This window comes from Macrobrachium nipponense, chromosome 40 (assembly GCF_015104395.2).
Source record: "Macrobrachium nipponense isolate FS-2020 chromosome 40, ASM1510439v2, whole genome shotgun sequence".
Classification (NCBI taxonomy): Eukaryota; Metazoa; Arthropoda; class Malacostraca; order Decapoda; family Palaemonidae; genus Macrobrachium; species Macrobrachium nipponense.
In genome coordinates, this window is record NC_061101.1 from 49,292,089 (window position 1) to 49,305,298 (window position 13,210).

At 39.7% G+C, this 13,210-nt stretch overlaps 1 protein-coding gene across 1 annotated transcript in view; it reads right to left on the reverse strand.

Annotated features, from left to right (window-relative positions):
- Nucleotides 1-7,392: 7,392 nt before the first annotated feature.
- LOC135212140 (sterol carrier protein 2-like) overlaps nucleotides 7,393-13,210 on the reverse strand; it is a 51,011-nt gene continuing 45,193 nt past the window's right edge. Inside the window, exon 11 of the mRNA XM_064245549.1 lies at nucleotides 7,393-8,882. Coding sequence (XP_064101619.1) covers nucleotides 8,704-8,882 — 179 coding nt within the window. The 3' untranslated portion in view covers nucleotides 7,393-8,703. The remainder of the gene's footprint in view (nucleotides 8,883-13,210) is intronic.

Consider the following 13,210-nt stretch of genomic DNA (forward strand, 5'->3'; position numbering starts at 1 on the left):
TAGGGAATAAGGTAATAAGAGGAGGAGGATTCTTAATGAAAATGAGCTAAGAGCCCATTTGAGAGACTTCCTGTGTGTCGGTGCTGGAAGCCCCTTGAAGGGCATCATCAGTCGTGCAGGGTCTGGCATGATTGTCACAATCTCGATCTGATATCCTAGAAAATTTAGTTTAGTGGCAGGTACCCACATTTGCCCCTACTGAGTTGCAATTTAAGATGATCTGCAACTTCCTTGAAGGCATTCATTTAAGTTTCTAGTTCTGTGTGATTTCATTCTGCAGTGAATGTACACACAAGCTCCTTGGAGATCATTGTCTCGAATTATGTTATTCTTGTATATGAGTTGAAAAGGTCCAAATAAGAGACGAGTTAACTGATATGGCTCGCCGTATCAGTTAACTCGTCCTCATGCATCAGGTGCTGCTAGCAGACTCTAGATCTAGTGTAAAGAAAGACTGTATTTGGAGAGTTTATGTATGATGTAAGATATTTTTGGCATTAGAAATGCATCCAGATATGTGAAGCGTTAGTAGTCTAGCAGTAGAATAATCATTCTTTCATTGTGAATTAACAGAACTTCTGCTCGATAGGGTGGCTTGGACTTTTGAGTCATGTTGTATTTTAGTAGTTTTTACACTTTGGCCTGAATGAAGGTATAGTCAGTTGGTGGGTGAATATCGTGATAGTCAGTAGTCAGATATGCAGAGCAAGAAGGTGAGTTTTCACGTAGGCTCAACTACAAACTCATTGTGATGGAACATCTCCACAGGCCTTTAATTCCACAAATTTTTGCAGTGTCGAATTCATGGCCTAGAACGGTAGGGGTTTACAAATCTGACAGAACTGACAAGCCCTCTTTATAATAGATTAGTCTATTGACCCTTATATCAGTGAAGCCACCCCACAGTGTAACTTACCCGAGATCATTGGCTTCGATTTTGGGTGGGGAGGTTAATGCTTTACGCAGATCCTAATGGCATGTTTTCAAGGAAACATTTAAATTTATTTCTTATTTATTTTCAAATGTATGAATGTATCAATATTAAAAGACAATGAGTGTTTAATAACTACTGTTTTTTTGGCCTCTCCTACCCTAGTTTCTCAGTCATTTGTTTGCACAGGCCAGTACTTCAGACACCCAACACGTCACTATGGTGCTATTTCTTTTGATCAGACGAGTGATGATCCTCCCAGACTCATGATGACCCTTGTGGTTCCTTGTTAGCCCCAAACTTAATGGTACCCTGATCTGTTGTTCATTTGTTTAGTTTTATGTAGGCTACAGCCCTCCAAAGGAATACTTCCACATCTGGCGGGCTCTTGTACGTTTTCTAAATAAGTTGCTTCTTACATTTTATATTTGTCTTTTAGTATTTTCTCATAAGTATCGTAGCTCCTGCAGAATAGGAGAGTCTAATTCTTTTTAAAATTAGCTTTTTTTCTTGTATGGTCTTCACTTTGGGCGCTATTTTGTTGTATAGTGTTGGTGCGCCATGTTCAAATGCTCTCTCACTTATCTTACAATTTGTTCTAGGATCAAATAGCCTATATGCTTCACTTGCACATCCGATCACAGCATTCATTTCAGGTCTAAAGAAACTTAAGCAGTTTCCTAGATAATGCTGGTTCCCCATATTTTAGTGCTTTAAAGACTGTTAGATGCATTTTGTGCGCTATTCTTGCTTTTACTGGGAGCCAATGTAGCTCAATTAGTGCTGGAGTTATTCTGTCACGGTAACGTAGGTAGGAAGACTGTAGTATATAACGTTGCAGTAGTCAAGCCTCGAAAGTATATGGTTACAAATTACTGTTTTCACTGTATCTTCGTTTAGCTATTTGCTGATAAATGCAATGTTTCTAATATGATAGAGGTTTTTACAACATGTGATATGATTTTTCCTTGATATTTTATTATCAATAGATACTCCTTTGTTCCTCACTGCCGCTACAGTATTTATGGGTGACAAGCCAATAGTTATTCTTTTGAAGTGTCCATATTTTCCTAGTGGAATATCAGATCCAAATAACATACACTTGGTTTTGTCTTTGAGATTTAGTTTCTTCCCCTACATCCATTTTATATATTTCATTATTGCATCAATTTTACTATGGCATATTCTACCATTTCAAGAGGAAAGTAGAACTGAGTATCATCAGCCTACAGTTTATACTTAACCTTGTGCGTGTTTAGGATTCTAGATAATTCAATTGTGTAAATGCCAAATAGCAGTGGACCCAGGACACTCCCTTGGGGCACTATAGTTAGGCCTTTCTTTTCTAATTTCACATTTGATATAACCACTGCAACCTCCCTGTTTTCTAAGTAGCTTTTGTACCGTTTGAGTATACCATCTTCAATGTTTATTGCTCCCAGGTCTTCTAGCAGCAGATAGTGGTCAGTTGTGTCAAATGCTGCACTTGGGTCAAGCATAACCAGGATACCAGATTTTCCACATGCCATAATTTTTATCATATCATTTGTAATTGCTCACAATGTAGTTTTTGTTGAGTGGTTTTTTCTGTAAGCTGACTGATCATAGGGTATAATGTTGAGTTGTTCGGTATTGGCCTATAGAAGCTATCGAATTTCTTTTATCACATTTCCTTTGCAAGCCGGTCTTAATACAAGTAAGCTTTTCGCCATTTGGGAAGGATGCCTCTGCTAAACTCATTTGGATATCATCAAAATATAACTCCCGCAACTGATTAAAGTTTTTTTACTTTCAAGTCGCTTGTGGGAAACGGGTCATTTTCACAGTAGGTTTTTTTACTTTTCTCATAGTTTTTTCAATGTCATTCATGTTCAGTTCTTCAAACTTACTGAATTTGCTATTGCTCATTATGATCACGGGGAGATCTGAAGGGACCTCCTTTTCTAAACTCCGACTGATTCTTTCGATTTTTTCTTCAAAGTAGTAAACAAAGTTATCAGCCACGTTCTACTTGTCGGTCACTGGTTACATCAGGTAGAATTTTATCTTGAGTCCTCATATTACGGCTAAATAGTCATGTTTTTTTTAGGATTTTTCTCTTTAAATATTTTATATTGTAATATATTTTCTTGGCTTTCATAATTAAGTCGTTATACTGATTTCCGGCTGCTTTATAAGTGACCAACTTTCATTTCTTCTTGATTTTTGTCGATCTTTTCCATGTCTCTTTCATTTCTCTTCTCTTTTTCTGAGCTTCTCGTAATTCACTGCTAAACTATTTTTTATTTTCTTTAACTGTTATTTGCCTTGTCACCTCTGGACATTTATCGTGGTAGTTTGATGTTAATATATTTTTGCTGTAGTCTGTGAAGCAACTTAACGCATGCCTGCATGGTCACCTGTCAAGGATTTCTCAAAGTTGCACCCCTGGCTTGTTTCTTTTTTTTTTTCATTATGCTCTCAACAATAAATTTATCAGCTTTAAAGTTTTTGTTTCGGTAAGTAATATTTTTTTTATATTCCATAGCTTTTCCCGTATATTTAAACTAAATGTGACTAGTTTATAAATTGGAGATATCACGCATTCAGGCTCAATTAGTACTACGTCACTCGCGATCTCATTGTTTTTGTATTGTGTCAAAAGCCGATGGAGGCCTCAGTGGCGTGGTTGGTATGGTGTTGGCGTCCCACCTCGGTGGTCGCGAGGTCGATTCTCGGCCATTCCATTGAGGAGTGACAGATGTTTATTTCTGGCGATAGAAGTTCACTCTCGACGTGGTTCGGAAGTCACGTAAATCCGTTGGTCCTTTTGCTTAATAACCACTGGTTCCATGCAACGTCAAACACCATACAAACAAACAAGTCGATGGTATGGTTCAATAATGATGTCGGTTCCTTCACAACATTTACATGGCCGTGGCTTCCAAGTAACTCTATAAATCCTTTTGACATAAATGTCATCATTAAACTCTAATTGCAGGTTGAAGTCACCACAAATCACCGTATTTTTGTTACCAGCTGACAAGTTTAGGAAGTCACTGAATTCGTCTAGGAATGATCTCTCTACTTGTGCTCGGTGGTTTGGAAACCGGTATAATTTGTATGCATTTAATTATGTGTGTAGTTTTAGTGTTGATGTATTCAAATATATTGAACACATTTTGGTTCGTTACGGATACTTTGTATACTTTTTTAACAGATTCCCACTCCACCTTTTTTTTCTCGGTATGTGGTAAAAGTTGTGAGTCTCTGGCGTCATTTCGTTTATTTTAAAATAATCACTTACATTATTACTTAGCCAAGTTTCCTTAGCTTACATATATCTATATAGATTGTGATCATTTATAAGATTTCTAACAAGGTTGGTTTTATTGCCTACTGACTGTGTGTTTATTAAATTGCATAGAAGATTACTTGTCAAACCCGTATTATTTTTCACCCTTGATACTTATTTACATAATACTCACTTATTCCCATCATATGTTTTATCTTCAGTCTCACTACGGCCTTTCTTTTCACAATTTGTACACTTTAAGGTGGTGCTAGTACATTCTTTTGATGTGTGATTTTCACCGCATTTAAGGCAAACTTGGATATTTCCACAATTTTTTGCACTATGACCAAATTCCTGACATTATAGCATTGATAGGCATGTAACAGTCGTGCACACTGCAACGGCTATACAGCGTACCTATAGCTACAACTTGTCACCTCTATCATAGACAGCCTTTCGTATTTGTGGTCTGCATTTGATGATACAGTGCTTATATTTGTCATCTTTGGCTTTCATTTCCTTTACAATTTTCAGGTCGTCGTCTTCAGAAACGAGAGTCCTTATCCATGGATGTTTCTTTATAATGTTTTTGACACTGTCATCTTCGTCCTTCGGACTTTATGCAATTTATTTTATTTTATTTATTTTTTTTTTGGGGGGGGTGGGGGGGGGGGCGGGGTTTAAGTTTACCCTTCTCATTTACCGATAAATTATTGATTCCCCGAATCTCTGTTTTTTGCCTTTTCTGAGTTTTTCTTGCCTGGAAATTTTACAAATAAGTGTCCATCTTTCGTTTTAACTTGTTCAAATGGCTCCGTTATTTTACTCAATTTGCTTTATTCATCTGCTGTTGTGCTCTCTTCGTCTTTAGATTTGATTAAAAGCATATTTCTGCCTAAGTTTTGTCCATATTTGTCATAATCTTTATCAACATTGACAATTTTGCATTTAATTTCATCTATGTTGGTCATCGTTAGTAGTTTTTCTGTCCGAATCCTGAATCTGCTCTGTTAATACCTCAGTGTTTGCTTTTATTTTTTCATGTTCATCTTCATCTTCAATAGTTTCATTTGTTCTTTGTTCAGGCCCCTTACAATTGTTACAGATTTACAATATGTTGTCACTCGAAAGTATGCCTATGTATTTACTCTCAATTCCCGAACTTCCGTAGTGGAACCACATACTCAACAGCAAGATGCTTCTTCAACAACTTCATCGGAGCAATGACCATAAGTTGCTGACTCGCTCTCAATTTGGGTTAACTCATCTTCATCCAGTGTTTTCTACTTTGTTCCATCTTTATATGCTTTTCTAATAATTTCTTGATAAAGTTTGTATGTTATTCTAAGCTTTCCCGTTCTTGTTTTAAATTTACAATATTTTATTACCCTTTCTCCTGTCTCCTCTTGGTGTTCACTTGGACATCACGCTAGGCTTGCACTTTACACACAGCACTTTTCAGACACGTCCTACTCGTACGAAAGTTGGTTGGTTGAACATCTGAGAGAAAACACTCCTTGTTTTCTCAGCAGCATAGTAGTAGTATAAGAGGATGCTGACCATCTGTGGTTGGTGCTATAAGAGGGATATCTCTCTTGTCTGAGACACTTTTCAGCATATTGCAAGCTTTCTTGTCTCCCTTCATTTATGTAAGTTTACCTGTCTCTGGTAAAACTATTACTGCCATGTGTGCACGGTGAAATGCATAGACACTCATCCTCAGGGGTACTCATTAGGCTTGTGAGGATCATCAAGTAATCTTGTCCACCCAGCAAAGTTAGGCATCCATTTGAAGCCCCTGAAAAAAAAATGCTTGACAGATATCCAACCCTCAAGAGTGTCCTCATATCAGCAGGTTGTGTAACTATCCAAAATCCAGTTCAGTGGAAAAGCATGTCACTGAAAGTATCAGGTTGGTATGATCAGGGGATCTGAGAAAAGGTAGTTGCATCCAGACTTTACCAGTCAGTGATCATGACACATGCTGGACTAGCCTGATGCAGATGAAGCGCAAAAAGAGCTTTTTTGAAGGCTACGGTTGGAAGGTATTACTACACTTCCTTAAGGTAGGGAAAATTTTTTTTGTGGAAACACTTTATTACCTACCAAGAGATGCATTGCATGTACCCTCCACATTTAGATGTATTGTATCCCTTTTTCCTCGAGGAAATGCAGGTTACCCCAAAACTTTCCTAGACGTCGGTGTTCTTGCAAGCATGTTAAATTTCTGTTGAAGGCCCTATCACCCTCTGCATCAATGAAGTGAATGTCAGGCTGCATAAGCGATAGCAATATTGAACCTACCCCACATTTGGGAAGTCTTCATTTTTGGTACCGACTAATGTTGCTTACATTTTGCATTCTCATGCCCAAAGTGCTTTTATGAGCTGTACATACCAAACTAACTGAAGTGTACTGACCAAGTCTCTTACCGAAAGACAAAGGTTTGTATACTTGGTAAAAGCAGATTTATTCTATACAGCTTTTTTTCTGAGATACACAAACTATAACACACTATCTTATGTAATGTCCCACCTGTAATAATCACCAATTTTGTTCCTGCAGGCTAAAAGGAGTGGAAAGTGGACTCTCCACCACATACTGTGCAACCCAATAATTACCTTTATAGAAGAAATGTAGTAAGGCATTTTGACTGCAACTAGTCACTAGAGGGTAAGTTTGGCATTTTTAGTGCAGCTAAAAATTCTTTTGCAAGCTTTAGACCATACTGATTCTAAGATCTCATTAGTTTGGAATAACACTATTTATTGCAGTAGCATAAAATTCAATTTTGCTGGGTGTTCCTGGAAACGAGGAGGCAAACAGATTAACAATTAACGTAACTTTTATTTAATGACCTCACTGACAGATATCAAAATGTCTTTGTGATATTTAGCAGCTGTGTATCTCTGATGTATAACGGCATGGCCCCAAAGCTACAAGACTGCTCTCTGCAAACTTCGTTTTCTTGACACTGACACCAGATGCAATGAAATGATTACTCGGTTTCACCTGAATCTTAAGCTTCTGTTGACTTGATGGCCCAACCTTACGGTACATAAGGATTGATTTATCTGTGGTTAGATCTTTGCCAAGATTTAAAGAGGATGTTACTAGTGGCAGTTTAAGTTTATCAAAGCTAGTCTCATTGTTTTTAAAGAAAAATATTTTGGATAAAAAAGAATAATACATTTATTGTTTTTAATTTTGTAATTAAAAGTTGGACAGCATAAAAATTACCTGTGAAATTATGATGCCAAGTAATCCCATTCATTCATTCACTGCTAACAAGTTTCAAATGCGACCAGTTTGCTTTGACAAGCAACTCCTATCATGCGCGAAATGTTTCAAAGAAAATACAATTTACTGTAAAACTTTACATGTTATCATTAATCACAAAGGCAAATTGAAAGGGTAAAATAAATCCAGTTAATGAACCTGTAACCAAAAGTTTGATTAAACTACTGGTTACCAATGAGTTTCTCATTATGCAAAATCTAGGACTTTTTTCATTACTGCATCTAGTGTGGTTGAGTAAGGATGGCACAGGCCTTATAGTAAATAATTGTCAAAAGGAGCTACTACTAAACAATTTACCCTTTTCATTCAGAACACGATGCTTTGTAGTAATTAGGAAATATGTAAGACATGTAGTAAAAGTAGTGTTTAATAAAAACAAATTGGCCATAGACATTAAAATTTACATACATGAAACTAACAGAGGAGGGAACTTCTAATGTAATAGTAGTTTATTTTTTTCACTAGCACCATTAAGAAAATATATTATTTATACACATTCATTCTATGCCATGAGATGAAAATCCCTTATGGCTGACATTTGCTTCATTGCATTGTTTGCATTGCTTAATAATGCAATATAATACGGTCCCCAAACTTTGGCTACTGCCATAAATCCCACAAAAAAAATCCATACATACAAATACATTAGCCATTCCTGGCTAAAAATTCATGAAATACCTGTGCTTGCCGATTTTTATGTCACTCGACTATTTTATAACACTTACTTCATAATGTAAACTTCCCTTTTAAAAATTTGTGTACACAAATGTATACTTTAAATTAATAAAAGGCCTGCTTCTTTGCTATTATATGGTCATCAAAATATTTAGTGAAGACTTAAAATGTAAGCTATCTGCTTGAAGTAAGATGACATATTTGAGTATATAGTAATTGTAGGCAAGCCAAAAGGCCATTTACTTTTTTTTACTTGCACTTACATTGTTATAAGCATACAAGTTCTTTCAATTTTTCCTTTTTTTTTTCCATTTACAACATTCAGAGTTCAATAACATAAGGGTCAAGCAATTTTTCAACTAGAAAAGTGACCCAACAAAAATATATAATTATTTAGTTTGTGCTTTTCCATAATTAAAACTGTTACAAATTCTACAGCAAAAAGAAGAGCAAATCTAAATTTCAATTTAATTTAAAAATCAAACTGCAAAAGATCCCCCTTTTTTTCCTACAAAAATTGCTATTAAAGTTTGGCCTTTGGTACGTCTCCACTCTTCTGGAACTCTTGAAGTTTCATTGCCAATCCCATATTTCCTTTGATTTTCAGTTTTCCTTGGAAGAATGCCTTTTGTGGGTTAAGAGCACCTGTCATCAGGTCGACTAAATCCTTGTCAGTCATTGTTATGGTTACATCAGGTTTAGCTGTGGAGAAAAAAAAAATTAGGTCACTGATCTGGTAAAACTCAAACCACAACATAATGTTTTCGTAAATTGACAAAAGACCCAAACACCTCATTCCAACATAGAAAACAGAGAGACCTGCCCATCTCTGTAGATTTGAGCATGCACATATGCTTCCCCTAAACTCCCTAGTAGCTAACTCATGCTTTGTGCTGACAATATTCACGTTACCATGACTACTATTATCTAATATGGTACTTATATACAAAACTTTATCTAATACAGTATAAACAAAACCTTTTTCCTTTTATTACACCACCACTGGTCAGAGTTCAGGGTTTTAATTTTGATTGTAGGTATCACTTGTCAGTTTTATTTTATATACACGGCTTCCTCGCCCAGAAATAGATTTTTCCTACGTCAAAATCCCTTTTTTAACCATTTCATTTTACATATGTGTACCCTTTATGTATTTCTTAATGGTCAATTATACTTACTAATCTTATGAATGAGTGTGCACTTGTTTTATTAATGTTTTTCTTTGTAGAATTACTGTTTCTGCAGAACTGACTGCCATTTGCAGATCTGTTGGATGTTATTTATTTTCAGGTCACAGCACTTGTGCATGTGAGTTTACCAGGTAAGCTCAGTGGTTGATTTATATATGTTAAAACTTAAGGAAAAAACTGCATTTATGTGTGTTTTCAGGGTGAAAGTATGTTTCAGGTTTCCCAAAGTTAACGTGTTCCATTTGTTAGGGCTGGATACCCACTCAAAAAGAAGAGCAATGCTCGATACAGGCTTGCCAACTGCTCCAACTTGACTTGCCAAGGCACTTGGTTACCTCTGGGAATAGCATATATGTATGTGTTCATCCACATGACAATGTACCTGCTGGCATACAACCAACCAATGTTATCTAGATCCTGCTCTCAAGGCGCACAGATTTCAAATCCAAAGTCAGCACATTGGAGGAGTCGTGATGTGCAAAGGTGCAACAGAGAAAGCAACATCCTATAGTCACTCATTTGTGGTTCCTGATGTGATAGTGCTGGGGTTTAAGAACCATCACTGACCACATCCCTGCTATTATACCTTTAGCCCCCTTTCTAGAGATCGTGGCTTTGGAGTAGAGAATTAACATCACAGTTCTGAAAGATGTTGACTTTTAAATACCAATCCACAAGAAGATAATACAGGGTACATACTCCAGTTACAATGTAAGCACATCAGTTTGGTATCATGCAGATACATAGGTGACTGGTTAGTGATGGCTTCGGTAGTAAGAAAAGTTCACTTACACCTCCCACCCAAAAAGCTGTTTCAGCTTTGTGAAGGTCCTGGCTTGGTACTAATCAGGCCGCCTAAATGAGAGCCCCAACCTGTGAGGGAGGCATCTGAAAACAGAAGGAAGCCCAGCGGAAAAGAACGCAGAGGAACACCCTTCATGAGATTCTGGTCTTCCAATCACCAACGAAGATCTCTCACTTCTAGAGACAGAGGTACCCTTATCAGGGGTCAGTCCCCCACCAGAGACCAGCAGTCCCTCAGTCTCAATTGCAGAGACCGAAGATGAAGTCGCCCATGAGGGACCAGCTTCTCCAGAGAAGACAAAATTCCCAGAAGAATCTGCCACGGATGAGCTGACTGATCTGGTTGCAACAGGACGTCGCGCACCACTACTAGCAACTTCTCCAACTTCTGATCTGACGGGAAAACACTCAAGACTGCTGTATCAATGACCATGCCTAAATAGAGAATCCTTTGACTGGGTACGAGATTTGACTTCTCTAGGTTCACCAAGACGCCGAGTTCCAAACAAAACAGAAGCAGCTTCTCTCTGGAACCCACTAAGACCAACCAGTCGTCGAGGTATCTCAGCAAAGAGATCCCTTGAGCATGAGCCCAAGTTGAGACGAGAAAGGAGACTCTTGTGAACATATTAGGAGCCGTGGTCAACCCGAAGCACAGGACTTTGATTCGAAGACCTTGTCTCCGAGAGAGAAGCTAAGGCACTTCCTGAACGACAGATGAATAGGGATCTGGAAGTACGCATCCTTTAGATCTATCAACAGCATGAAGTTATTTTCCCTCACAGCTGCCAACACTGACTGTGGGGTCTCCAGGGATCTGGAAGTATGGATCCTTTAGATCTATCGACAGCATGAAGTCGTTTTCCCTCACAGCTGCCAACGGTGATTGTAGGGTCTCCTTCTTGAACCTCATCTTCCTGACGAAATGATTCAAGGTGAATAGGTCAATCACAGGTCTCCATCCCTCTGACGCCTTGTGCACCAAGAAGATGTGACTGTAAAACCCCGGAGACGGATGCACCACTTCCTCTATTTCACCTTTGTCCAGCATTTTCTGCACTTCCTCCCGGAGAGCTAAGAACTTCGGAGAATCTGGGGGATACTCTCACCTGAGCAGAGGTTTGTCCAAGAGCGGGGGAGAGAAGTCAAACGGTAGTAGATACCCCATCCGAAGAACGTGTAAATACCAACCTTTCCGCTCCATAACTCTACCACTAAGCCCACTGGCCCGCCAGGCAACCCCCCACCTGTGGCAAAGGAGAGGGAAAGGTGCCCAATCTATCGACGACCCCCCATATTTCTGTCCCTGGAGCCCCTCCTTGGCCTGTAAGAGTGGAACCGAAAGGGACGTTGGTCCTCTGACTTAGACTGAGACGAATGGGAGGGCCCCACGAAAATGAACTCCTAGATGGCTTACCAGGCAACGATCTCCATGCTTGCTGCTGAACAGGAGGAGGAGGGGCGGGATGTCTCCGGGAACGAGACTCCAACTTGGACACAGTCTGGTCTATCGCGTCCTCCAGCTCAGTCCGAGGAAACAGGAACTGAGATTCTAAAAGATCCCCACTCCTGAGTGCCAACAAGGACTCAGGGTCAATCGGTCTTGCTATCCTGGATAATGATGCGTCCCTTCTGATCAGGAGAAGGTTAGCCCACAAAATGACACTAAGATGTGCGAGATACTAGAACACCTTGCCCCCAGACTGCAACAAACTGGCATGAGAAGAAGCACTCACCATCCCTTTTGGGGACCTGTCAGACGCAATCTTGGCAATGACCGTCAACCACAAGTCCAACCATGACACAGTCTGGAACATGGAGGCTGCCATAGACTCCAATGCCAAGGCATCCTACGGAGACAAGGATGGTGTCACCAACCTCACCTGCTCAAAAGTCAATCCTGGCTTGAGACAAGGTTAAGATGACGAGGAAACAAGCAGACAGTTCGTAGCATAATACTTCCTATGCCTCTTGAGATGACCAAGCCTGAGTCCTACTCTCCAAATTGTTGAAACCCTGAATGAGATCAGCAACTTTGGTAAAGGAAGACAAAAACTCTTGCATGTATCCTTCTTCCTGCTCCCGGCAATGGAGACCGACGACGAGAAGATGATGCAGGCTTGTCCAACATGCCTTACTCGTGCAAACCAACTGTAGACCCAGCATCCAAAGAACCTGAAGCACCAGCAGCAGACCTGTCCAGACCGGAGCCAAGCGCCAACTCCTACGATGAACCAACCACAACACTAGGAACATCACTACGAACACTTGCAATAGATGACTCGCGTACGTATCCACGTACTCATCCTTGTGGAGCAGACACACATACGTGTGACAGAGAAGCATCTCGAACTCTTGACGTAGAATGAGAAATCCTCGACGTAGAATGAGAATTCTTCGGAGTCAAACCCCGAATGGGAGGGGGAGGCGAACACTCCAGCTGCACTACTTCCGCATACATAACTTTTGATCTTTTCACAGACGCCATAAGATCCTTACGATGATGAACATGCACACGTATGTGTGAAGTTGCACCACACTCGTGACTCTAAGAAGAGGACGATGCAGCCACAGCGGACTGCACAAGGAACGAAACACTAACATACTCGGGAACATGGGAACGCTCCTCACTCGTCGACAAAGAAAAGGCAAAGTCCTTACCCCTCCAACATTTGATATGCCGACGCAGCGGAGATGGGAGGGATGGAGGGGATGACAGCACTGATTCCTTACACATCCTCTTGGTAGGAGGGGGAGGAGGTGACGCAACACGCTTGCTCACAGCCTTCTCAGCCAACAAGGCAGCAAACCTATCTTCCAAAACAGTCCAATCTCTTAAGAACTGCTTGACATAAAGCCTCAGATGGATCCGCAAAAGAGGACGCAGACGACACAGAAGGAAGAGGATATATCTTGGATGCCAGCGATGATGTCACGGGAGCAAACGATGAAAAGACAGAGGAGCGAGGCAGCACAGCAGCCCCAACCAACACCACCGATGTAACAGGGAGAGACAACACTGAGGGAACTAAGAGT